The sequence below is a fragment of the Podarcis filfolensis genome (genome assembly GCF_964270895.1).
Source record: "Podarcis filfolensis genome assembly, chromosome: 3".
Lineage (NCBI taxonomy): Eukaryota > Metazoa > Chordata > Lepidosauria > Squamata > Lacertidae > Podarcis > Podarcis filfolensis.
In genome coordinates this window covers 113913916-113941481 of record NC_139606.1, presented here as the reverse complement: position 1 = coordinate 113941481, position 27566 = coordinate 113913916, and the positions used below count along the sequence as shown (strand labels likewise).

At 45.3% G+C, this 27566-nt stretch overlaps 2 protein-coding genes and 1 long non-coding RNA gene across 4 annotated transcripts in view; 1 reads left to right on the top strand and 2 right to left on the bottom strand.

Moving 5' to 3' along the window:
* SANBR (SANT and BTB domain regulator of CSR) overlaps positions 1-114 on the bottom strand; it is a 38558-nt gene extending 38444 nt beyond the window's left edge. Inside the window, exon 1 of the mRNA XM_083605134.1 lies at positions 23-114. The gene's annotated coding sequence lies outside the window, so the exon portion shown is untranslated. The remainder of the gene's footprint in view (positions 1-22) is intronic.
* On the top strand, positions 82-17240 carry LOC310758788. Its single transcript, XR_014545904.1, has 9 exons — positions 82-211; positions 876-1099; positions 2826-2957; positions 5212-5370; positions 5536-5651; positions 6795-6900; positions 8851-12211; positions 12387-14309; positions 14525-17240. It is a non-coding gene; the product is annotated as an uncharacterized lncRNA (long non-coding RNA).
* Positions 8225-25614, bottom strand: PEX13 (peroxisomal biogenesis factor 13). 2 transcript variants are annotated; one of them, XR_014545850.1, is made up of 5 exons: positions 25468-25611; positions 14664-15361; positions 11646-11771; positions 10685-11065; positions 8225-10643 (listed from the first exon to the last, which is right to left on the bottom strand). XR_014545850.1 is itself a non-coding variant. In XM_083605427.1 (4 exons), the coding sequence occupies exons 1-4, from the start codon at positions 25515-25517 to the stop codon at positions 10767-10769; spliced, it is 1173 nt and encodes a 390-aa protein (XP_083461553.1). In that variant the 5' UTR covers positions 25518-25614; the 3' UTR covers positions 8225-10766. The 2 variants fall into 2 exon arrangements, 1 of the variants encoding a protein (XP_083461553.1); XM_083605427.1 differs by having other exon boundaries at positions 8225-11065; positions 25468-25614.
* Positions 25615-27566: the final 1952 nt, after the last annotated feature.

Sequence of the window (27566 nt, the reverse complement as noted above, 5' to 3'; positions counted from 1 at the left end):
CAACCGGCGGCATCGGGCCTACTGGAAGAAGGGAGGAAGGCGAGAGCTGTGCGGGGAAGGGAAAAGAGAGCGTAACGGGACGGGCTCTCCCGCGAAACCCCCCCACGTGTGCTTGGTCGTGACGTCACCCGGGCCCACCTTACCTGCGGCGTGACGTCACTCGCAGAACAACCTCCGTCTGTTGACGTCAAGTCATTTCATATAATTATATGTATGATTTCATTGTGTGTGTGTGTATATATATATATATATATATATAATCTAATCACATATAATATATAAATAATATATATATTATACATATATTTATTTATTTACAGTGGACGCTCAGGTTGCGAACGTAATCCGTGCGGGATGCACGTCCGCAACCTGCAGTGGCGCGTCTGCGCACGCGTGGGTTACAATTCGGCGCTTCTGCACATGCGCAAGGCGCGATTTAGCATTTCTGCGCATGCACGACCGCTGAGACCCGGAAGTAACCCGTTCCAGTACTTCTGGGTTTCGGCAGTCCGTAACCCGAAAAAACGCAACCTGAAGCGTCTGTAACCCGAGCTATGACTATTACATTTTGCTTACTAAGCAATGTTGCTTTTCCCTACCCTCCACACAGCCCCTCAAAAAGCAAGTGACATAGTTGACATTAGGTAGCTTCTGTTTTTTGGTCATCCTAGAGCAGGGATGGGGACCCTTTGGCCCACCAGAGAACAGATCCCATCACCCCTGAGGCTGATCAGAGCTGGAATCCAATAACATCTGGAGGGCCACAAGTTCTCCATCTGTGCATACTACAGTGTAACCGACAGAATGTTGTGAATGTATTTGTTTTATCCATTTATACTGCACCTTTCCACATCTGTTTACTTTTCTACATATAGGTAAGCCTACCTGAGAGCAGACACCTGAGAAAATGACCCATGTGAAATCCCAAGCTTTGAAAGTTAGAGGACATGGCTTTAAAGACCACGAACCATTCAGACATTGCACTCCTGGATCACTTCTTACAGACAGGGCTATCAAACCAAGAGTTACACCTGGCGCAGTCGGTGTGGCAACTGGAAATCAAGAAACGAGAAGCAGGAAAGTTGGGAGCGACCCTATGGTAAGACAAAAAGTGCATGCGAGATTTCTCCTCTCCGCTTAGAACACAACAACAACAACAAAATTAACTCACCCATATAGGTCCCCTATATAATTCACAAGAACAGATGAGATAGAATAGATTAAAGCTGAAATCAACACAGGGTGATATATTTTGAAATAGTGACCGTTCTTTATTAGAATATTCTGGCACATAAAAAACAACAAGAGGTGACATTGTGCATGTTTGGTGGTATACGTAGGATTTAAAAACGGAAGCCAGTAATGTCAAGATGATCAAACACAGGCTATAATCAATAGGGAGCAATAAAATGGATTGAATCTGAAGAAAGGAGGTGTTTAAGGGCTTAGAAGTCCTGAAAAGCCTTAGCAGTGCTTTTCTCTGTCCACCCCGGTAAGCTGAAGCTGTAATTACAGTTTGCTACCAACATAGTTGCCACAAATCAGGTCTGGGAAACATGGAAGGAATGCACAGAAAACACTAGAAGACAGCTATATGGAAATTACATTATCTGGCTGTTTGGTAAAAAATGAATGAACAAAGTCATGATTTCAGAGAACAGAGGAAGGGATTGTTACAGAACGGAGATGACAAAATATGAAGTTCCAGCCAAAATAATAGACAAAATAAAAACCTACAAATCACCAGGTCTGGACGGCATCCACCTGAGAATTCTCAAGTAACTAAAATGTGAAATTGCTGATCTAACAAAAATATGTAAATTGCCCCTTGGATCAGCCTCCATACCAGAGAACTGGAAAGTAGCCAATGTAACACCAATTCTTAAGAAAGGATCCGGGGGAATCCTGGAAATTACAAGCCCGTTAGCTGAATGCCTGTCCCTAGAAAACTAGTGGAAAGTATTGTTAAAGATAAAATAAACAAGCACATAGAAGAACAAGCCTTACTGAAGCAGAGCTAGTATGGCTTCTGCAAGAAAAAGTTCTGTCTCACAAACCTATTAGAATTCTTTGAGAGTGACAACAAGCATTTAGATAGAGGTGATCTGGTTGACATAGTGTACTTGAACTTTCAAAAAGCCTTTGACAAAGTAGCTCACCAAAAGTTCCTAAGTAAGCTTAGCAGTCAAGGAGTAAAAGGAGAGGTCTAATTGTGGATCAGGAATCGTTTTAAGTTGCAGGAAGCAAAGAGTAGGAATAAATGGACATTTCTCCAAATGGAGAGAAATAGAAAGTGGAATCCACCAAGGATCTGTGCTTTTTAACTTTAGTTCATAAATGATGTAGAGTTATGAGTGAGCAGTGATGTGGCCAGGTTTGCTGATGACCGTAAATTTGTGTTCGTGGTTGTTAAAACAAAAAGAGATTACAAAGAGCTCTGAAAAGATCTCTCCAAACTGAGAGAATGGGCAATAAAATGGCAGATGCAATTTAGTGTAAACGTGTAAAGTGATGCATGTTGGAGCAAAAAAATCTTTAATTTCACGCACATGCACTATACCTTGGGGTCATAGTAGATAGCTCGATTAAAACTGTCAACGAAGTGTGCAACAACCATTAAAAGGCCAAATTTCATGCAAGAGATCACTAGGAAATAAATTGAAAATAAAACTGCCAATTTTATAACACTGTTATACAAATCTGCCGTGCAACCACATTTGTGCTCTTAATTTAGTTGTAACCACTAGGGGGCATGAAAACAATTTCTAGTTCAGTTTGCATTTGTATTAACCATAATTCAACAAGCATATTTTATTATCATACAGGCATCCTTAGGCGAAGAGAACAATTCTCTGGAAAAGTTTAAAGCTCTGCAAAAGAAACACCTGCAGCTCAAAGGTATTCTAAAAGAAAAGGAGTCATCAATATCAAGATTAACTAAAATAATAAAAGACCAGGTATTGTAAATTCAGATTCACTGATTTATGACACTGAAGCGTTAAATCAAACCCATACAACATGTGACCCCATCAAGCCAAATTTAGCCTAACCATCAAATATGGCAGGCAGCTCACCAGAGGCTCAATAATCCACTTTTCCTTGAGAAGACACAGCAAATCTGTTTTTTTTTAAATGAATATTTATTAAATTTTCCAATTTTATATAAACACAAAAAGAAAAAGAAAAAGAAAAAGATTAAAAACAATTCAGTTTCAATAACAGTTTTTCAATCACATGTTTCTTTGACTTCCTCATACCTCCCCTTCTTGTTCTCTAGTTCGATTTGTTAATTCAGCAAATCCTAATCTCTTAACATTCCTTTTAGAATATCACCTTATTTTCCACTCAACTTTTTTAAATTTAATAACAAAAACAATTATAATCCCCATTATCTTTATCATAACAGCTAGAGACCGAGAAGACACAGCAAATCTGAGGATTATATCTAAATAATGTATTTTCAAATACTTGTTTGTAACATTCACGTGTTGCAGTTTTGCTGTGCATCTAAAACATCTTGGGTTCTCAGATTTCATCTAAACATCATACTCTGAAATGCTGTGCACACTTCCCTAGGAGTAATTTCCATTTGAAGTTGTTTGGACTTAATTGTGTAGACATGCATAGAATTGGGCTGTTTATAGACAGGACTTTCTCAATGACAAGTACTGCCTAGCCTCTTCTCTATTGATCTTTAGATGTGGAGTGAAGACTTAGCTTCCAAATGATTTTGTTGAAAACATGGAACCTCATTTGATAAATGTGGAAATGCTGTAATTAAAAACGCGTTGTGTTCTAGAGCCCCTTGTGTGCAGAGAAGGCACCTGTAAGCAGCACTCTGCAGGATTGCACCCTCCTGGTCTTGGGGTGAGGTGGGAGGGGGGAAACACTAACTAAACCATTAACCCCACCCCTGAATTGATTCGGGGCTGAATCCAGGACAGGGCAGGTGGTACCCAAGTTAGTGTGTGGGCGGGGGCAGGGATCTGTGCATAGGCCTAACACAGACTACTCCATTTGCTTCAGGAGAACAAATCTGTGTGTGCAAAGGAGTTTTAATTGCATTTACTTTTCTACAGCAGCTTTTTCAGGCAAAGGAGATCCATGTGCAAGCCAGAGCCTGCAGGAAAAGAATATTGTTGCATGCACCCTACTCTCCGAGCAGTGAGAGACTCCTGGGGGACCCAGGGTTCCGTTTCCTTGGAGCAAAAGACTGTGGTGCCTTTAGGATATGTGGTTTTGTAGACTTCTATATACAACTATATACGCTGTGGGTTAAACCACAGAGCCTAGGGCTTGCTGATCAGAAGGTTGGCGGTTCGAATCCCCGCGACGGGGTGAGCTCCCGTTGCTTGGTCCCTGCTCCTGCCAACCTAGCAGTTTGAAAGCACGTCAAAGTGCAAGTAGATAAATAGGTACTGCTCCAGTGGGAAGGTAAACAGTGTTTCCGTGCGCTGCTCTGGTTCACCAGAAGCGGCTTAGTTATGCTGGCCACATGACCCAGAAGCTGTACGCTGGCTTCCTCGGCCAGTAAAGCGAGATGAGCACCGCAACCCCAGAGTCGGCCACGACTGGACCTTTAACTTTACCTATATACAAACTGAGCATAGGATGGAAGGGATCACAGCAATAACACTCTAATAGATCTTTCCTCTTCACTAACTTCCTAGAGATGACCTGCAAAGGGGCTTAGCTTTGGGTTCAACACAGAAAAATAAAAAAACTAACTATCTTGGCCCTTTGTTCTCCTTTGGGCATTTACCCAGGTGCCTTCTCCCCTCCTGGAAGCATCAGCAGTTGCCACTATTGCAAAACCTCTCTTCTTAGAACTCTTTAAGACGCTGGTGAAGCCACCCAAGGAACTTGTTTGACCGGTACACCAGGTTTCATAATGTAGATTCTAACTTCACAGGCGGAGAATCACAAGGCTCTTCACCCTCCACAACCTATAACAATATGTATTTATTGGCCATCTGTCATGGGCACTTTAGTTGAGATTCCTGCATTGCAGGGGGTTGGACTAGATGACCCTCAGGTACCTTCCAACTCTATGATTCTATTATTGTACCTAGGATTAGTTACAGAAGCAGGAATGAAACTAGCACATTGTTTTGAGGAAGGATTTGACGGACTTTCTTCTGAATAAGCAAATACAGGATTATAGTATAATTGGGTTGAATATTATTATTATTACTATTATTATTTTAACAGGCTACTGAGTATAGAACAGCAATAGAATTATAAAAAGAACACCAGAAAGAGACTGAAAGGCGACTGGAAGAATCAGAACATTTAGTCAAGGAGCAGAGCCAGTTGCTTGATGAAACTGTAGCACGTTACAGAAAAATAATTCAGGAGCAAGAAACACAGGTTTGTCACCAAGGAAAACAGGCATAATTTGTTGCTCTTTTAGGTTACTGTTATTTCATTCTAATAGACATTAAAACCTTATCTGGAAAATAAACATTTTTCACACTAAATGTATCCCTCAGTATTTAGTAATCACACTGCAATGTCGCTTGCTTCCTTTTGTAGCATGCAGAGCTGGTGCTCAAAATGAAAAAACAGAGCGAGGCTGATATAAGGCACAGAGAAGAAAATATTCTCAAGATAAAGCAATATATTTCTGGTACCTTCCAAGAAAAATCCCGGTACGGTGTTCAAATGTCTGAAAGCAGGATCTCCTCAAATGATTCTAATCTTGCAGTCTTTTAACTAAAGCTGCCATCCCTACTAACAGACTGTCTTTAATCCCATTGAAATCAATGGATTATTCAAACAGCTTCTTTCTGTGCAGGGTAGCAGGCTAAGTTTTCTGCTCATTCATTTATAGTATGGGGCATAAGACTGCCAAATAGCACTGGATTTACTGCTTACGGAACCTCAAACCTGCAGACTATTTATATGGTAGAATCAAAATTATATACAGTTCAAAGTACAGTGGTACCTTGGGTTAAGTACTTAATTCGTTCCAGAGGTCCGTTTTAACCTGAAACTGTTCTTAACTTGAAGCACCACTTTAGCTAATGGGGCCTCCCGTTGCCGCCACACCGCCGGAGCACGATTTCTGTTCTCATCCTGAAGCGAAGTTCTTAACCCGAGGTACTATTTCTGGGTTGGCAGAGTCTGTAACCTGAAGTGTGTGTAACCCAAGGTACCACTGTATCATAAGATCACACATCAGCTGTTACACAGGGAGGCTCTTCATGAATCATAAAATTAAGGATCTTCTTCATAAGAGGAGACTGAGAGGAGATATAGCCATCTTCAAATACCGTATTTTTCGCTCTATAAGACGCACCAGACCACAAGATGCACCTAGTTTTTGGAGGAGGAAAACAAGAAAAAAAATATTCTGAATCTCAGAAGCCAGAACAGCAAGAGGGATCGCTGCGCAGTGAAAGCAGCAACCCTCTTGCTGTTCTGGCTTCTGGGATAGCTGCGCAGCCTGCACTTGCTCCATAAGACGCACACACGCATTTCCTCTTACTTTTTAGGAGGGAAAAAGTGAGTCTTATAGAGCAAAAAATACTGTATTTAAAGCAGCTGGATACCCAAATTTGGGAAACCCTGATCTAAAGGGTATAACATGGAGGATGGAGCAAGCTTGTTTTCTCCCGCTCTGGAGGGTACGGTTCTATTATCTGCTTGGTTACTGTAGAAAAAAGGATGTTGGGCTAGGTGGACCTTTGATCCAGAAGGGCTTTTCTTAATAAATAACTCTATTACAACAATAAATGACTTGTCCTTACTGTAATGAAACTGCCTCATGGAATTTGTTTTCCTTCTTGCAGGGAACATCAACAACAGACAGATGAACTCAGGAGAGAAATAAATAAATTCATGGAGAAATCACACATTCTCAAAACAAAACTTGAAAAAGAACTCAATGCAAAAAAGGTGAGAGAAGGAAAACGTGCTTCGGCATCTACTGCAATATTATTTAAAAAAACAACCTTCCATAAAACATTTGTATGTTCTCTACCTTGTTATGTGGCAGCAATTTGTGTGTTGTTTGGCTAGGTTTCTCCTATGCATTTATGGAACTGATAAAACAATTTTTTTTTTACCAAAAAGCAAACAATCCATCTTGGAATTTGTGTTTTATTAGGCATGCATAAAACAGCATTTTGTGATTCCCTCAAGTTGCATTATTAACTTCAGAGTCGAGAGGAGCTTAATCTTTAGTGGCCTTTGTACTCTGCGACTCCAAAACAACCATCACCTTTGTACACCGGCCCATAGGACGCATCAAGTTTTTTGGGGGGGAAATAAAGGGAAAAAAATTTATTTTCCCCCCAGGCGCTTGTGGTGCCGGCAGCGGGGGAAAGCGCTCTTCTCCCTGCCGCCCGCCTTCAGACCAGGTCCGGGGACAGCGGGGAGACGCGCTGCGCCTCCCCGCTGTCCCCGGAGCTTGCGGGGCAGGCAGCGGGGAGAAGCGCTCTTCTCCCTGCCGCCCGCCTTCAGATCAGGTCCGGGGACAGCGGGGAGACGCGCTGCGCTTCCCCGCTGTCCCCGGAGCTTGCGGGGCAGGCAGCGGGGAGAAGCGCTCTTCTCCCTGCCGCCCGCCTTCAGACCAGGTCCGGGGACAGCGGGGAGACGCGCTGCGCTTCCCCGCTGTCCCCGGAGCTTGAGGGGCAGGCAGCGGGGAGAAGCGCTCTTCTCCCTGCCGCCCGCCTTCAGACCAGGTCCGGGGACAGCGGGGAGACGCGCTGCGCCTCCCCGCTGTCCCCGGAGCTTGCGGGGCAGGCAGCGGGGAGAAGCGCTCTTCTCCCTGCCGCCCGCCTTCAGACCAGGTCCGGGGACAGTGGGGAGACGCGCTGCGCCTCCCAGCTGTCCCTGGAGCTTGCGGGGCAGGCAGCGGGGAGAAGCGCTCTTCTCCCCGCCGCCCGCCTTCAGATCAGGTCCGGGGACAGCGGGGAGACGCGCTGCGCCTCCCAGCTGTCCCTGGAGCTTGCGGGGCAGGCAGCGGGGAGAAGCGCATTCTGATGCCCCACACACAACAGGACACATTCCCTTATCTGTTCCACAGGTGTGACTAAAATAAAATCCCCCACTCTCAAAAAAAGCCCACCCACCCATACAGCCATTTCCTCAACTTATAAGATTACAGAGCAGAAGGGAAACATCAAAAACCACTTTTCTACCTGAAATGTTCCCATAGCCCCAGTTTCACTCAACTGTATTGTGATTTCAGTGTGAATTAAGAAAAACAGTGCTGCAGTCAAGTTTCAACGGCATTTAATAGATTCATCAAGGTTAATCCAACTGCATGATAAAACCTTTAGTATATCTACAGTAGGTTGTTTACATCAATTTTCATTCTGGCACCAATAAAACAAGCAGAGTCAAAGTGTCAGAGTCAAGGTCCGCTATACATACTTATCTATTGAAGTTCAATATGCATAGATATGACAGTTTGTTAAGTATAGTTCAAGCGAGTATAAAGTAAAGACTGCAGTCCAAGGCTACTTCCCGGGACAAGCCCCATCAAACTCAGTAGGACCTCCTTCTAAGTGAATACATTTAGGACCTGTCTGGAAATTTAGTAAATCAATAATGAATCCTTTTTAAGCAAAACACTTTTCAACCTGCTGATTCTACTACAGTATTATCTGGAAAAAAATAATCTGTAACATTTAGATCTCACAAAGTGTAAGTCTAATGAAAATGTGGAACATTTTCCCACTACCAACCCTAGCCACTTTTATTTTTCAATAGGCTTGGAGTTTTTTGAGGGGGGGGGAGGGAAGCAAATATTTAGTTAAAATCTTGAAGTATTACATGTGAAGATAACTTTCCTAGTACATTTCAACCGCCCCATTTCCCCCCCCTTCTTTTTCTGTGCAGAGGGACTGCAAATCGAAAGAGATCAGTCCATAGACATGCGAACAACTTGGGTCAGGTGTGTATGCTTGTTCCAAGGCTTATTTCCCAGGATGGCCACTCCTAGGAGCTGAGGCAGGATCTTGAGAGATGCCATATTTGCACTCAACCAGAGAAGAATCTGAAGTGCCCTTGGATTTCCATGTTGCGTAATCTGTCTTGTATGGGGTGCACAAGTGGTGTCTCTATTTACCTAATCTTGTTTATGGGTTGTTACATACAGGGATTTTTTGCTTCCTGTGCTAATTGCTGTTTTATGATGATGGCAATTTAATGTATCTTGTGGTTTTCGTTTTTATATTGCTTGTTGTTTTTGTAGCTGTAAGCCACCTTGGATTCCTTTTTGAAAACTGGCAGGATGTAAGTTTTTTTTCTTTTTAAATTAAAGTAAAACAATAAAAATGCAGCTGGTCTATCCAGAAATCTCATCCTGATTTTCCGTAACCCAGAGCAGCTATAACCTCACATGGGCACCAGAGGACCATGTGCATTAATGGCTATGTAGTGAAACTTCAGGTACTCTATAGAAGGGTTGTGATTTAAGATTGACAGAATCCAAGATGCACTTGTGTCAGACTCAGTATTTTATTTTAAAACAGTCTACAAAGATGAATATGAGTTGTGTCACACTGGGAGTTCATAGCTGCTACAGAAATTGTAGAGCTCTGGTTTACCACTTTAAGAAATTGCAGCCTGAAATTAGTTTTATCAATTATCACATCTTCCCAGAATCAACCTGGATTTTTATCTCACTATTCAGAATAGTGTGGCATCAATACAGTAGCAAACATGATTTCAGAAAACAAGTTTCATTTTCATGTCAGTCCGGCTTTGTAAAGTAACATCTCAACCTTTATAGAAGCAAAGTTTAGCATCCTTAGTAGAGCGATGCCAAAGGATGACTATCAGCTCATACCTGCAATTGTAAGGGATGAGAAAATCAGATTTATATATTACATTTACTAAACACTGAAGCTGAGACTGCATGTAATAGTGGCAGATTTGGGTTTAAAACATACAGATCTGCTGTCACATGCAGTTTGAGCCTCAGTGAGGTATTCTTGATAGATCAGCTTGCAGTTGACAGGAAAGAAGCAGAGCCACAGATGTCACAACCTTGAACTGGAAGAAAAAGTGGTGCAGTATTTCTAGTTAAAGAGCAATTGCCTACTAGTCCAGGCAAAGAATGACATGAAGAATGAATGAAGCTTCAAGCACAGGGGTCTAAGGCAGCACAAAGGAGCAAAGCTCAGAGTAGAAAGCCTATCTATGAAAAGAGGATCAAGCACATGTCGCCTCACATCTTGGAACTACAATTAACTAGGCTTGCTGTCAGTTCTAAAGTGCCTTCCATACAGAACTACTAACTTATGGAAGTATTAATTCACCTCCCCCCAAAAGGTTTCCTGATATCCCCATGAGCCAGAGATTCTTCATCTCACAAAAACTGGGTGTAAGGAGGGAAAGAAAACCAACCTTGCACTATGTGTGAAGACTTGGTTAAAACATGTTCTTTCTTGGAACTGCCACAATGATGCTGTATTCAGTCCCTGAGGAGGACTTCAAAGCAGATAGCTGCCTGTGGAACCTCTCAGCCCAGCTCCTTCCGTTGAACAGGACAAGGTGCCAAGTCTCCTGCACTCCAAAACTCACCCACGCCTGAGATAATGAAATGGATGCTAGCCTGCTTAACACAACTGTTCAATGCCAAAAGAACCAAGCACAGGCTTAGACTGAAAACATCCCTCCCAATGACTCTATACCAGGTGTGAACAGCAAGTACCTGGATACCGTCAACAACAGTGTTCCGCTACATCACTACTGAATGCCTACCCTATAAGAATTACTGTGACCACCACAGGCTTACTCTGATAAATGCATCAAAGGTCCTGTTTGTCTCCACCAAGCACAGCAGAGCTGGATGTGACAGGAACTTTATTATTTTCTACAAAAACAGACTCAAAGGCAGCTTCTTGCTCTTCCAGGGTGTCGGAAGCTGTGGCTCCTGGGATCAAAGTGGCGTTGCTGAGTGCCGGCTCATGCTCAGTAACCTTCTCCAGCTCTACGGCTCGCTTTCCTTTCCTTTTGCCAAGTATTCGGACATAATTAGCTGGAACAAGTCCTGTTGTCTGGCCATCACGGCTGGCCAAGAGCCAGCCACGTATTTTGGGTTGTCGTTCTGGCGAGAAAAAAGGAAGACAGACATGAGAGGTTAGCAGAGGATCCCATGAACAGATAACTGAGTTGTTGAAAGTATTTGGAGAATTCTGCAAAGACCAGTTCGTTTAGATTTTGTGTGACCTTCTCAAACCTTGAGACTTGAGTGAAAACCAATCTGAAGAGCACACTCGAGACGTAATGATTAATAAAACAGTTCAATGACCAAACCAATGACTCTGAAATGTCAAGATTTCGAAAAGGACTAGCAGATGTCATTAACAGAAACAGTGAAGCGTAGCTTTCAGAAACTTCATACAATATATTAAACCAGTCAACTCTAGTTGCATACTGAGTCTGAGTACATTGACACAAGTTATACAACAAATCTAAAGACTGCAGATGTAGGTATTTCTATGGAACAAGTAACCATATGCAAGAAATGGCACTGCTTCCTGTTAGACAAACAAAATGCCCCTGAAGTTTTCAAACTGTCCCTTAACATACAGTTAGGTCGAGAGGGTAAATGTTCTTCCGTTTTCCTAGATACTGCACTGAAATATCTGGTAGTGGGAAATCACAATGAATCAAAACCATCTTACCTTTGGGTGCCAGTTTTAGCATTTCGCCAGCACGGAAAGAAATTTCTTCTTCCGAAACAGCATTGAAATCATATTCTGCTCTCCCAACAACATGATCATCCTCTCCACTTGCCCAATTGCTAGAAACTGTTCCACAGAACAAGGGATAAACAAGTCAACATAAATCTGCTGTATCAGTACAGTCTCTTAGAGAACAATCTTTGAGAGTCAGTATGGTGCAAGGGGTACAGGAAACCCAGTTCAATTCCCTACTCTGCTACACAGCTCATGAGCCAAGCTATCAACTTTCAGGCTGCCCTAATTCAAGTCCCTTAGTTGTTGTGCCAAGGCTGAAACCTCTCAGACTCATAAATAAGTTCAAAAGCTAACAGGAAAGCTCAAATGTACACACACAACTGATGTATGTCATTTGTGAGCTACAAAGAAAGAGAGAATTTTTTTTAAGTGGTTGTTTGGAGACAATCTCAATTTGCCAGAGGCAACCAACCAAGAAGCGATTTCCAAACCTGACTGAACCTCTTAGCAGAAGGCCAGGGTGCACACAAATTAAAGTGCTTAACTTGTATGTGCTATACCTGAAACTGTTCTTAACCTGAAGCACCACTTTAGCTAATGGGGCCTCCTGCTGCTGCTGCGCCGGCAGAGCACGATTTCTGTTCTCATCCTGAAGCAAAGTTCTTAACCTGAAGCACTATTTCTGGGTTAGCGGAGTCTGTAACCTGAAGCGTATGTAACCTGAAGCATATGTAACCCGATGTACCACTGTACTTAAGTGTTTTACGCCTTCAAAACCTTTTCCCAGCAAAGCATTTCAAATTTCAGAGTGCTCATAATGAACATTCACTAGACATTGGAACATGTTCTAAATTCCCTTTTCATTATACTGGTACATAAAAGCAAGATTTGTTCCTCCCTCCCTCCTCAAAGCTGAAATTAGGGAAGCACAGTATCTAAACCTGCTCTTCTCACCCTCCTTTAGAATCTCTTGGCAGGAGCCACATATAACACCAAGCATAGCGCTGTGGCCTTGGAATAGAGTGGGACATGCGAGACCGGAGGTTAGGTTCTCTGTACAGCCATGAAAGTAGCTGACAGCTGAACTACAAATTCCCAGTCCAGTCTTTGCCATCGCTGAGCAAAGTGCAATGCAATGACATCTCCAGTTATGAGATCAGGTTGAAAACGGTGCCTTCCTAAATTATGAGAAATGCCACGGGTATTAAGAGAGGATGGCATCAAATGTTTTTGTTTTCTATCAACTCAAACGTATTGCTGGCTGTAGACAGCTTGCTTCAAACTTTAAACAAGACAAACACAAAAGCAAGCAAGAAATAAATAAACACTAAATAAAGTGTTGCTTTTAAAATAAATTGCAGTTAGTGTTTGCAATAGGCAGGATTGTTGATGGAGAATATTTGTTGATGAACATTGTTTGCATGGCTGGTTGGAGGGGGCAGAGCTTTCGTTTCAGGGTGGTGGTAAGAGCATATGGCGAACTCACACTCACTGCAGAAAACCAGAGAGGCCTGTCATGTTATAGTGCATTCCTGTTCTGAGACAAATCACTTCTACCCTTGGGATGGGGTGTAAAGAGCATCTAAGCACCAGGTAAAAGACGAGCTTAACACTTAACGTGCCTGCCATTTGGTTTGTGGCAAAAGGCCCTATTTCTCTTTATTTTATTGTTATTTCACTTCCCCTTTGGCTACTATCCAAGACTGTAGAACTCTGCAGTAATATATGTGTCACAGATTCCTTGAGAACCTCAGCTTGCTATCATTTTCCCCATCTGCCTCCCACATTAATCATTATTAATCCTACCTACAATCACACAAAAAATCCCCTTCTCCCACACAACATGAAGATCAGACCGTGTTATTACTGAATTCCTGATTATTATTATTATTATTATTATTAGCGTGCTTTTATAATACTGGTTGTTAGGTTGTATCTCTGTTTTTATTATGCTGCTTCGTTATTTTCCTGCTGTATATTTGCACACTGCTTAAAGAGATGCTTAAATATGAAGCAGCTTAGACGTTTTTAAATTAAGTGAATGTATGCTAAACCAGGGTTTCCCACATGAAGTAGGGTTGCCTCACTACAAATACAACACTGACCTATGGATAAGGCAGAAAAGGGAGGGGAGGGTAAAATCCAGGCTGAAGAGGGCAGAAGGGGGTGTTTGAAACTTAGTTGGCTCTAAATTTGCTGCTTGCCTGGTCTCCTGTGGCAAAGGAGTATCCCAGGTGAAGAGACAGGTCAGCAAGAGAGGACATTTTTTACTGGGCTGCAAAGGTCTGTAACCAGGCAAGCCACTAACTTTTGTGGACCCATCTGGAAGGCTGATAGTAACTACTGGGGACTTGCTTGTAACACTGTCATGTACTCTAGGGCTGAGGGATAAATCAATACTGTATATCGTCCAAAACCGGTTTGAAGTCCATGTTGTTATACAGTGAAACCTCGGGTTACGTTACCCTCGGGTAACATAAACTTCGGGTTGCGAAAGCGGCAAACTCGGAAGTGTTTCGCCGCTCGCGCATGCACAGAAGTGGTCTACCGCCACACGCGCATGCACAGAAACTGTCTCTCCAGTTGCAAAAACTTCGGGATACAGCCGGACCTCTGGAACGGACCCCATTCACAACCGGAGGTACCACTGTTTCATAATTTTTGACCTGGCAGTGTATTGTGAATCATGATAGGTGTGTGTACACGCTATGCAAAAATCACAACATGGGGAAAACCATGAAGCCAGCCAATGCTTTTCTCCGTAGACGATGGAAATATTTTTGAGAAGCAATGATAACACACAAGCTTGCTTTCCACATTAGAAAATATAATTCACCAAAAACCTGCGCAACAGCTGGGCAAAGTTCAGGTTGCCTTCATAGTCATTCATTGAAACCTGATTCTGTGTTGCCACTTGCTCGCTTTACCCCACAGCCCAGCAGCATAGACCGGGAAATACTTGTAAAAGTGCTTGGATCCCCACAATCACAGCAACTCCTTTACCTGTTTCGTCCTCAGTGTAGGTGGACAGCAGCTTCCAAATGAGGTAGGGACCCCCGAGAACAACGGCAAAGAATAGGAAAATGGGCCAGGATTTTGCAGAGTTGGCCGCCCTTTCCTCGGGGCCAGCACAGGCCACAGTCCCTTCGCTTTCTGCCCACAAATCATCATTTTCGGAATTCTTTCTCAGACCCAGCAACCGCTGCAGCCTCCTGTAAAGGTACCGTATAGTTCTGACCAAGGCAAAAGCCGAAAACACCTTGGTGAAGTGGATCTTGAGCCGGGAGAAGTGGTTGGCTACATCCAAGACGGCTCGGAAGCTGTTGTAGACCGCCGAAAAGGTAGCGTCCATCATCATGCTGACCGAGGCGAAGGCATGCACAATGCTTTCGATGGACTGGAACGCGCCACGGCTACTCTCCTCGGCCTGCTGCACAAACCGGCTGGCGGGAACGTCGTCCATCCGAAACCGGTTGTAGCCCATGCCGCCATATCCGTAGCTGTAAGGGCTGTAGCTTCCGTAGAAGGAGTTCCCGTACGTGCCGTAGCCTGAGCTGAAGGGGCTGCTGTACGAAGGCCTGAAAGAGCTCAGGGCCGTGCTCCCAGTCTGTTGAGATGGCCTTGGAACAATGGGAGGGGGCACGCGGGTGAGGGTGGGCTGCCCGGGCCGCGTCAGCTGACTAACTCCCACATCTGCAGATCTAAAACGCACAAGTTCAATGTTAGTACACGGGACGGTTTTATGCTAAAAAATAATCCCTCATCCCACACTCCTTCCAAACAGTGTGTATACTTAGAAGTTGACATTAATTATGCCTATGTTATAATTATGCTCTTTGGACCCAGGTTCAGGCATCGCTAAAACACTAGACTTACAAAAAAACAAGCCCACACACTGATCCTCTGCTCTGGTTTTCGACACATGAAAAATGTTGAATCTCAATAGACAGTTCATATTGAACAAAGACTGTGGTTCAGCTGTGCTGAACCAATGTTGGTAGGGATGGACATTCAACAGAAGCAGAATGGCAACATCTTTATTAGGACCAATTCATAAAGTTTTATTAGTCTGTCCTAATAAAGGCATTACCTAACTGTTGTTTGGGGATGAATACTTCTCAGCTGAATGTGCATGAGCTGCTGTGAGGCAGAGAGAGGATGTCTGCTGGGTAGAAAATGCCTCCTTAAGAGAGGAAGAGGTTCCAGCTCTTTAAAGGAAGCTGTAACAAGGCCACTTCTGAAAACAGCAAGCCTGTGGCAAACATCCCCTTCCGAGGCAAAGTGCTTGAAAAAGGGGTTGTTGGTCTTGGGTGAAGATGGTTTCCTTTATCCATTCCAACTGGGATTTAGGTCTGAATTTGGAACAGAATTTGTCTTTAGTCACCCGGTGGGGCATGTTACCGATATGCTCTGCCTTGCTGTTATCTGGGGGTAGCCCTTTAGCCCCTTGACTCCTTAAGCTTTGCTCTGCATATGGTTGTGCAAAGCAAAGGGCTTATGCAAGTGTGACAATGGAATCGAGCAGCTGTGCTCCACAGTGGTCCATTTCTATTGGAATTGTGCTTAGCCTCGCTGCCTATGAGGTTTAAGGACTCCGGATAGGTGCCCTGCCCTGCACTCAAATCTTTTCACAGCCATCACAAATGCGTGCCTTCAGTCAACGCATCATGCAACAGCCCTGGGGAGAACAAAAGCATCTCTACCTGTAGAAAATCAACAGTCATTGTGGAACCCCACACCCAAGCCCGCACATGAAACACCAGTGGTAAGCCTAAAAGGATATACACGACACACAAAGGAATAAATCCTAAAATGCGTTTCTGCACTTGCAGCAGGGATAGCCTATGTGGGCCCCTGCAGATGCTGCCATCACCCGAAGAGCGACATTCAGGTCCTTTATTGCTTGTGTATTGCTGCTTTTCTTTTGGAGACCTTTGGTCTATTTGGAGAAACTAGAAGTATGCCAATTCTGCTGCCTTTTTTGACTTGGCCTCTCCCTTGTTATCAACCTTTCCACCGCTCCCCTCAAATGTCTGTGACACAGACACCTGCTTACCGATTTGGAAACAGGCAACTTATTGCCTCACTGGAGGATTCGAAAGGTCAGAGGAAGGTGTGGCTGAAATGGCAAAGAACCTGTTGTGGGTGCCAACACTCCTGGGGAAAGATCTGAAAGTCTGGGTGAAAACTGAGCTTTTAAGAAGAAAGTGGACTACAACTGAGTCCTATTTGCAATTTTGCTTGTACAAAACTAAGGCACTTTGTTTTAAATGTAATAAATATGCCAAGCTAATGGCCATAAACATATCTTGTGGCATTCTAACACAAAGCAGGTTACTCTACTTGCAACAAAATTTTAAAAAATGGCACATAACATGCAGATCAATACACATCTCTTAAAATACAAAGTGTGTGCATCTGTTCTGATCAAAATACAGGTTATCTGCAACTTCATGCATAGAGGTTTGTCCAATGTAAGAATTTGGGAATCTGAATTTTCAAAGGAATTTGAACTTGCAAAATACTAATGAAACTATGTTGCAGGCTCTTCAAGGGAATAAAATGTCTTATTTTGCAAACATGAAACCATAATGTTTTCAAGAGGGAGGTTTTAATTAAGGCAACGGAATATTGCAATAGCAGGGAATCAGGAGCAGGAGCAATGGGGAGAGAGGAATTGGAGAGCGAAGGGGAAGAATCCGAGGGCAGCGTAGGGGAGTATGACAGTGGCCCGAGAGATTCCATGAGCTTCTCCAGCGAATCAGAAGATTCCCAGAAGGGGGCGCCGATGGTCAGGGCAAGGGGGGTCCTAGGGGGGACGCACCAGAGACAAGGAGCCAGAGGGGAACCCCAAAACAGCAGTGGAGGATCGGGACCAGTTTCCCCACCAGAGCGTAGTGGGGGGGAGGAGTCACATGTGTCAGGGCCAGCGTCTCCTCCAGAGAGGGAGTCAGGGCTGACCACGCCTCCATCGGAGAGTGGAGGAACGGAAAGGAGGTCAGTTGCAGCTAGCCCCCCTGAAGGGGGAAGCAGTGACAGCAGCAGTGAAACGGTCAGGAGGAAAGCTGCTGGCTGGGCGCGCGCGCCAAGTTCAAATGTGCAGGCGCGCGGGACAGCAGGAGACCCGGATGGGGAACCAGCTCCTAAAGCCCGCAGGAGGGAGGGAGAGGGCTCAGGGGAATCAGCGTCAGAGGAGGCTAGAAAGGGCGAGACCCCGGCGGGCAGGCGGACCCAGAGGAGGAAAGAGCAGCGGAAAAGGTGGAGCAAGGCTAGAATCTTAAATTGGTGTCAAGGGGGAGGAGACTCAGATGGAGCATCAGCGGTCTAACGGTTGAGACGTAGAGCTGCGCGCTGCGGCTTTGGAAGTGAAACTGAACTTCAATAAAGACTTTTGTACTTAACAACGAAGCAGCGTTGGTCCTTTGTGAGCTGGGACCTTGGGCAGCTCTGACAGCATCTTGTTTTAATTAGCAGTGAAACCCAAAGACATTTCACCGCCACAGAAAAGGAGCTTAAGTTATGGGGATGAGCAACCTGTTCAATTTTATGTGCTCAAATCGTTTATTGAAAGGCAACAGCCTTTAGAAAATCTTGGCTGTTGTGGGTGCCCGGAAGGTATGAACTGAAATCTGAAGCTTCAAGGTTTCCTAGGTTTGGGCTGTAATCTTGTGAACACTTAGGTCACATTCCACAACATACATTTAAAGCACACAGCTTCCTCCAAAGAATCTTGGGAATTGTAGTTCGCTAAGGAGGCTGGGAATTATAACTCTGTGAGGGGTAAGCTACAACCCCCAGAATTATTTGGGGGAAGCCTTGCACTTTAAATAGGTACTGCTCCGGCGGGAAGGTAAACGGCGTTTCCATGTGCTGCTCTGGTTCGCCAGAAGCGGCTTAGTCATGCTGGCCACATGACCCGGAAGCTGTACACCGGCTCCCTCGGCCAATAAAGCGAGATGAGCGCCGCAACCCCAGAGTCGGCCACGACTGGACCTAATGGTCAGGAGTCTCTTTACCTTTTTACCTTGCACTTTAAATGTATGGGGTGGAATTCCACATTGTGCTATTACAAACTTTCCATCTGCTCAAGCGTTGCAGCTTGTCAGATGGAGCAATCCTGACCACCCCTAAGCCAAATTCAGGGGTTCCAAAGGGCACAGAGAGGGAGGAGATGGGGGAAAGCGCGTTCGCACACAGGAAAGTCCTTGTGAATCCTGCCCACTGTGTAGATGTGACCATGCTTGGAGGCAGGAAGACAAATTCCAGAGCGGGAACACTGTTAAGTCTGCAGTAAGAAGAGGAACTGGTGGCGCTTTAAAAATGCAAAGTTTTACTCATGGCGTAAGCTTCGTGGACCAGAGCCTACATCATTCTCAATCTGCAGATATAAACACACACAGAGAAGAGGGAGATTGTAAACAGTGAGTGTAAAAGACCATGGAATGCAAGCTGCACAATAGGTCGGTGACATTTCTACACAACACTCAAATGTGTGCAAGATAAGAGCAGCAGCCTATTCATAAGACTGCTATTATGCTTACACTTCACAGGCTTTAGGCCCCTTTGTTTACATTTTTTCCGCTGTGTACATCTCTCGCATTCTCTCTGCCAAAGATAATGCATCTCATGCGGCGAGATCTAGCCCATGAACACTTTAAAAATCCACTAGTCTTTTAAAACAAGGGTGGTAAAAAAACCCTGTGACCCATGAAGCCATTCCCAGTGGTCTGCCAGCCCTCTCCCAAAATCAGACACCACTTCCTGCATCACAAAGTACCGTATTTTTCGCTCTATAAGATGCACCAGACCATAAGACGCACCTAGTTTTTGGAGGGGGAAAACAAGAAAAAAAATATTCTGAATCCCAGAAGCCAGAACAGCAAGAGGGCTCACTGCGCCTGCATTCGCTCCATAAGACGCACACACATTTCCCCTTACTTTTTAGGAGGGAAAAAGTGTGTCTTATAGAGCAAAAAATACAGTACTCGGGAGTGCTACATCTCATTTCCTGCATGCCAAGACTGTCTAGCATGGCACCACACCAGAGGAAGGTGATACACCTTTGCAAACTGTCAGGGGCCTTCCTCTCCATCACATTCCTTGGCTGGGGGCAGAAGTCCCCTTCCTACTAGTCCTGCACTGCAATGGGGAGGAAAGGAAATGTGTTTCCTCTCCTCCCTTGAACGATACCTGAAGATCAAGACAGAGCTGTTTCCCTCACACCCCCATATTGGTAGAGATGGGAGGAGATTTAATGCTGACTCTTGATCTTCAGGGCCTGATTCAAAGTGCCACAATACTCTTTTCTGCTTTTCACTTGGGAGTAGGTTTCACTGAACCCTGTGGGACTTCTTTCTCTAGTAAACAGGCGCAGGTTCAGGTCCTCTGAGTGACTTTATACAACGCGACCATTTCAAGTCGGAGGCCAGAGCTGCAGGTTCGTGTCAAAGGTTAATTGCGAAACTGCCAATCTCCTCTGCCGCCTCTGCCCATGCAGATTACACAGCACGTGGCTGAAACCAGAAACAAATCTAGGCTGCAACTCCCAAATGGCCTGGAAGAGGCAGAGGACGTTCTGTTGACACAACTAATATCAGCAGGGACAGACTGATTGGACAGCCTTGGAACCTGGGTTCAAAACTGAAGTCTCAGCTGATGCACTGGATTGCTATTTGGACAAAAAAGTGGTCTCTTAATCCAAATAGCTCACTGTATAAAATGGGAAGTGCAAGTACAGTGGTACCTCTGGATGCAAACAGGATCCATTCCGGAGCCCCGTTCGCATCCTGAAGCGAATGCAACCTGCGTCCGCGCGTCTGGCGATTCGCCGCTTCTGCACATGCACGTGACGTCAGTTTCAGCGTCTGCGCATGCGCGAGGGGCAAAACCCGGAAGTAACGCGCTCCATTACTTCCGGGTCACCGCGGAGTGCAACCCGAAAATATTCATCCTGAAGCCACTTCAACCCGAGGTATGAATGTAGATAAATAGGTACCGCTCTGGCGGGAAGGTAAATGGCGTTTCTGTGTGCTGCTCTGGTTCGCCAGAAGCAGCTTAGTCATGCTGGCCACATGACCCGGAATAATAATAATAATAATAATAATAATAATTATTATTATTATTATTATTATTATTATTATTTATTATTTGTACCCCGCCCATCTGGCTGGGTTTCCCCAGCCACTCTGGGCGGCTTCCACAAAGACCAAAAATACGCTAAGATGTCACACATTAAAAACTTCCCTGAACAGGGCTGCCTTAAGATGTCTTCTGAATATCAGGTAGTTGTTTATCTCTTTGACATCTGATGGGAGGGCGTTCCACAGGGTGGGCGCCACTACTGAGAAGGCACTCTGCCTGGTTCCCTGTAGCTTTGCTTCTCACAATGAGGGAACCACCAGAAGGCCCTCGGCACTGGACCTCAGCGTCCGGGCAGAACGATGGGGGTGGAGACACTTCTTCAGGTATGCTGGGCCAAGGCCATTTAGGGCTTTAAAGGTCAGCACCAACACTTTGAATTGTGCTCAGAAACGTACTGGGAGCCAATGTAGGTCTTTCACTGGTCTCGGCAGCCGCCCCCAGTCACCAGGAAGCTGTCTTCAGACAAACGCCGGCTCCCTCGGCCTATAGAGTGAGATGAGCGTGCAACCCCAGTCGTCCGTGACTGGACCTAACGGTCAGGGGTACCTTTACCTTTACCACCCTGTAAATAGGTCCATGACATTTTCTTGCTCACAAGTAACCAGCCTGCCCAGACATATACTATGTCAGTGATACACAGCCTAAAAGAGCTTTAGGTTTCCTTGCTAGCGGACACAGCAGGAAGACAGCTATTTGCAAATCTGGAATGATTAACTACATCACAAGATAGTTATTAACTTTACAGTCCCAACAGCATTCTTGCTTAATTTCAGGTGTCTGGGACTCCATGGACTTTCCTTCAGTAGCTGTTTTGACAGCCAATGCGCTAGCCCATCAGCACCCACTTCCTATTTTACAAAATGATCATGAGGAAGTTGCTTCTGCATATCAAGCGGCAAAAGCTTACAGGAAGCAAAGCTTACAGGAAGTATATCAAGCAGTAAAAGCTTACAGGAAGTCCCAATGTGACTTGTGTTTACTTTTACATGGCTCCTGAGATCTCGTAATGCCGCTAGAAAATATCTTTCCGGATCAGATGTATGCACTTACCCAGAAATCAAGTCCTACTGCATTTAGCTTCCTCCTACATGTAGGCAGGACCACAACATATGTGGGTATGTTATGCAACCCTAATCTGCCGGGAGTAGGGAGTAATGCTAACCACTTTGGAACTCCTGTGCCAACACACCCATTTTGTTGGGAAAGGGGAGGGAGGTGGGGAAGAATGTCAGACCCACACTAAATTGCAGCAGAACACAAGCAACAACTTGCTGCTGATTCACCGAGAAAATTTCCCCAAGGAGGTAGACCATCCTGAGCGCCAGAGTGCAGATGGTGGAGCAAAATTCAAGGCTACCAGTAACGCCAAGGTCTTGTGGTGTGTACATGCAAAAAGGATTTAGGGGTCTTAGTGGACCTCAAGGTTAACATGAGTCAACGGTGTGATGAAGCAAAAAAAAAAAAAGCTAATGCTATTTTAGGCTGCATCAACAAAAGTATGGTGTCCAGATCAAGGGAAGTAATAGTACCATTCTATTCTGCCTTAGTCAGTCCGTACTTGGAATACGGTGTCCAGTTCTGGACAGCACAATTTAAGAAGGCTGCTGACAAGCTAGAAGGTGTGCAGAGGAGGGCAACCAAGAAGATCAAGGGTCTGGAAACAAAGCCTTATGAGGGGCGCTTGAAGGAGCTGGGTACGTTTTGCCTGGAAAAGAGGAGACTGAGAGGAGATAGGATAGCCATCTTCAAATATCACAGGGGCTGTCACATAGAGGAGGGAGCATGCTTGTTTTCTACTGCTCTGGAGGGTAGGACTCGAATCAATGGCTTCAAGTTGCAAGAAAGGAGATTCTGATTAAACATTCGGAAAAGCTTTCTGACAGTAAGAGCTGTTTGGCAGGGGAACAGACTCCTACGAGAGGTAATGGACTCCTTCCTTGGAGGTTTTTAAGCAGAGGTTGGATGGCCATCTGTCATGGATGCTTTAGCAGAGATTCCTGCATTGCAGGGGGTTGGTCTAGATGACCCTTGCGTCCCTTCCAACTGAAAGATTCTATGATTCTATGAAGAAAGAAAAATCAAAATAATAAAAGGGGTATGATGTGGGACAATACCACGTTGCAAAACACACTATCCTTTTACTCTTCAATTCCAGTTTATAGGATACATCCTAGCACTGAGTCCTAAGATTTCCGAAAAGGATTTGAAGAATTCGAAGTTCCAAAGGGGTAATCTATATGGAGCTTTAACCCACATATCCCATTATTTGTCCAAACACACACTTATCTCTCTCTTGTAAAAGGTGTGCACGATTCAGAGTCCAAGGTGAGGATAGCATAAACTGAATACAAACATCATCATAATAACAACCATTATTCACATAGCTCCTAAAACATTAGGTGGCACCCCAAAGCAGCATAAAGTGAAACCTTTCAAAAAGAATAGCAATGGAAAACAAGTGCGCGACCTTTCCCCAAGCCCCTTCATGTCATTAATGTCACTGACAGCACCAGACAGGTGAAGGACAATGTCTTCCCTATTTTTGTGTGTCTGTGTTATTGTGGGTGCCTATGCAGGATACTGGCCCTTTGATGAGCCTGGCTGGGGGAGAAGAGGAGAGGTCCTCCTTAGCAGTTTATAAAGCAATTATTTATGAAAGAGGTACGAGGTAGGGGAATCTGCCTCCCTCCTGCCACCTCCTGTCCCCTTAGTAAGTGGGGCATTGCGTGGGAGCAAGAAGGGAAAGGCTGAATACACCCCTTTATGGGGGTGGGGAGAGGATGTCTCCCGATTAAGGGGAGGAGGAGAAGAAAGAGGCTTGTTGCTCTTCCCTGCCCCCCAAGTGTGTGAGAAAAAAGAAAAGGGGGCCAGTTTGCTGAAGACACCCCTTATGAACAGAACAGTGCTTAGCTTATTTTTAGGCTCCTATTTTGTTGCTGTTAAAATTGTTCTACAGATCATAAATGCTGCATTGATTTATTAATCTTATAACATGACTTTTGCTTCAGTTGTGACGTTCAGCTTGTTTTTAAGATGTCGTTAGCAGTGTTTTATCGGCTGCAATTGTCTCATTGATGATGTTAATTATTCTACACTATTTATGCTGCATTTGTGATGTTCTATCGTGCTGTTATTCTTTATTGTTTGTAAGCCGCTATGCAATTCATTTGAATGAAAAGTGGTATAGCAGATGGGGGGGAGGGGGGATATTTCCCTATGGAAGGGGGGAGGAAGAGAAATAATACAATCGTAGGGTTGGAAGGATCGCCGAAGAATTGATGCTTTTGAATTATGGTGCTGGAGGAGACTCTTGAGAGTCCCATGGACTGCAAGAAGATCAAATCATGGGGTCAGCAAACTTTTTCAGCAGGGTACCGGTCCACTGTCACTCAGACCTTGTGGGGGGCTGGACTGTACTTTGAAGGGGGGGGGGGGAATGAACAAATTCTTATGCCCCACAAATAATCCAGAGATGCATTTTAAATAAAAGGACACATTCTACTCATGTAAAAACACACTGATTCCCGGACCATCCGCAAGCCAGATTTAGAAGGCGATTGGGCCGGATCTGGCCCCTGGGCCTTAGTTTGCCTACCCATGATCAAACCTATCCATTCTGAAGGAAATCAGCCCTGAGTGCTCACTGGAAGGACAGATCCTGAAGCTGAGGCTCCAATTCTTTGGCCACCTCATGAGAAGAGAAGGCTCCCTGGAAAAGACCCTGATGTTGGGAAAGATGGAGGGCACAAGGAGAAGGGGACAGTAGAGGACGAGATGGTTGGATGGTGTTCTCGAAGCTACCAGCATGAGTTTGACCAAACTGCGGGAGGCAGTGGAAGACAGGAGTGCCTGGCGTGCTCTGGTCCAGGGGGTCACGAAGAGTCGGACACGACTAAACAACAACAACAGAGTCGGAAGGGACCCTGGCGGTCATCTAGTCCAACCCATAGCTGTCAACTTTCAGATTTGAAAATAAGGGATCAGTGGCCTCGAAAAGAAGGGATCAGCAGCATAGCTGCCAACTTTTGCATTTGAAAATAAGGGATCAGCAGCCTCACCTGTCTACGGGATATCTAACAATCCGGGATAGCAGCGGGGAAACGGCGCTGAAATAAGGGAATTTCCCGCAAAAAAAGGGAAGGTTGACAGCTATGGTCCAACCCCCTGCAATGTAGGAATCCCGTGTTGGTGGGGTGGAAAAGAAACCCCTCATCTCCACCCCTTATCCCCACCCAACACTGAAAGGTGCTGAAACCCGGCAGGGGCCTCAGGGTAGAAGGTGTGTGGGGGGGGAATGATTCCCTGGAGCCCCCAGAACCTGTTTGTTTTGAGTATCCTCCTCCCCCACCCTTGGCCACTCCAGGACCTTGGAGGAGCGTGGCCCCTGAGCATGTACAGAGTGCCTCTCCCCCCCCACTCCTCGGGGCGGCAAGTGAGCCCCGGAACCTGTTTGTTTTGAGTATCCTCCTCCCCCACCCTTGGCCACTCCACGACCTTGGAGGAGTGCGGCCCCTGAGCATGTACAGAGTGCCTTCGCCCCCCGCCCCCTCCTTGGAGCGGAACCTATTAACAGCCATAAACCGATGAGGAGGGAATGGCGGCGGGGTTCTCCCGCCTTCCCTCCCACACAAGCGCCCCCCCCCTCAGCGCCCCCAGCAGCACTCACAGCCTCCGGTTCTCCCAGGGCTTCGGGGGCGGCGGTTGGTTGGCCGCCATCGTCTTCGCCGGACCTTCGCCCAGGCTCGGCCGTCTCCCGAGGCGAGCGCCGAGCCGTCGGTCCCGCCAGGGAGGAGGCCCCGCCCCTCGCAAGCGACGCGTGGAGCTCGGGGATCGACCGTCTCTGGCTGCGGCGTCGGCGTGGCGCCCGCGCAGGTGGCGGCTCGAGCTCAAAGAGGTGCGCGCGGAAGGAAGGCGGACGAAAGCAAAGGAACGCAATCGCCCCCGCTTGGCTACCAATGAAAACATTATTTTGCACGTTTTCCCAGGGCCGGATTTATAAGCTAAACAAGCTATAGCTTAGGACCCCACTCTCTTGGGGACCCCCCAAAAAAATTAAAGGGGAAAAAACACCTGGATGTACATTTCCAAAATGTAAGATAAAAAATAAAATAAAACCTAAAATTGTTATTTCTTGTTATAGCAAGTTTCTAGAGACTAGATTATGAGTCTTTGTAATTTGTGTTTCTAAAGAGTTAACTCTTGTTATTGCCAAATGCCAATGTGTTTGCGTTATTAAGTTTGTTATGAATTTTAATTTACAGCTTAATTATTTCACTGTTAATATACTACTTAATTGTATTTCAGTTCAACAATTACTTTGACAAAATGCCTATTTTGTTATGTGCAAATGGCTTTAGATACCTATCAGGTCCATAAATTTCCATATAGCATATATTCAACACAAAAAACAGCGACAATTTGTTGTTGACAAAGGACAGCTGGACATATAAAGGGCCCCATTACCTTCAGTAGCTGAGGGCCTCATCAAACCTAAATCCGGCCCTGCGCTTTCCCGATGTTTTAATGTGTGTGTTTTTAATGTTTTTCTTCCACCGCACATCAAATGCCCTGTTTTTTATCTTTTTAATTATTCACAGTTTATTCATATTGTTGTTGTTGTTGTTTAGTCGTTTAGTCGTGTCCGACTCTTCGTGACCCCCTGGACCAGAGCACACCAGGCACTCCTGTCTTCCACTGCCTCCCGCAGTTTGGTCAGACTCATGCTGGTAGCTTCGAGAACACTGTCCCACCATCTCGTCCTCTGTCGTCCCCTTCTCCTTGTGCCCTCCATCTTTCCCCACATCAGGGTCTTTTCCAGGGAGTCTTCTCTTCTCATGAGGTGGCCAAAGTATTGGAGCCTCAGCTTCACGATCTGTCCTTCCAGTGAGCACTCAGGGCTGATTTCCTTCAGAATGGAGAGGTTTGTTCTTCTTGCAGTCCATGGGACTCTCAAGAGTCTCCTCCAGCACCACAATTCAAAAGCATCAATTCTTCGGCGATCAGCCTTCTTTATGGTCCAGCTCTCACTTCCATACATCACTACTGGGTGTAATGGCTATTGCCATTTAATGGGGTGCGACGCCTGAGTTCTGGACCTCAGCCAACATGGAACAGGGTCTTCCAACGAAGCCTATAGTTGCTTTGTTTCGTTTTTATCGCGGGAGGGGCAACAAGATGTTTTCCAAAGCACGATCACTCACGACGGAAAAGCTGTTGGGATCCGGAAGTATAGGTCGGAAAGCCTTTAGAGGCTTGGGTACCCTATGGGCTCGGCGGGAGGCCGCCGCAACTTGGAGGCGGAACTCTTGTTTCTGGGAGGCTGTTTCCTTTTCTCTCCCTTTCTCTCCCTACGAGAGCGGAACTCATTGATGAGGGACCGAGGGTGCAACGGGTGAATGGTTCCCCCATAGTTTTTTTTTATGTTTGGCGAGCGAAAAGAGGCAGGTGAGCTGGAAAATAACCTCGGCTTCTTAGGAATGGAGGGGTGGGGGGTTCTTTAAGCTATTTGGGCGCAGTGAGTTGCTTTTAGCAAAATCTGAGAGAGGAGGGAGGTAGTGCGCAACGCTATGCTCATATTTACTCGAAAGCAAGTCGAGGCTTGCTCTTAGGTAAATGTGGTTTTCATCTTAGAATTTAAGCGTTAGAATAGTATGGCTTGTGTTATCAGATAGTGATGACGGCCTAAGTAGCGGAAACTCTAGTGGCGGTGGAAGTGGAAAGAGGAGACGGGAGGGGTATTCTTCAGTGCAGGAAAAATACAGTGCA

Excerpts from the sequence above, each read along its gene's own strand:
- PEX13 (XM_083605427.1), bottom strand. The coding sequence starts at position 25,517 with ATGGCGGCCAACCAACCGCCGCCCCCGAAGCCCTGGGAGAACCGGAGG. Across the intron at positions 11,772-14,663 it reads CTACACTGAGGACGAAACAG|TTTCTAGCAATTGGGCAAGT; the intron begins GTAAAGGAGTTG and ends TCTGTGGAACAG. Across the intron at positions 11,066-11,645 it reads GCTAAAACTGGCACCCAAAG|AACGACAACCCAAAATACGT; the intron begins GTAAGATGGTTT and ends TTTTCTCGCCAG.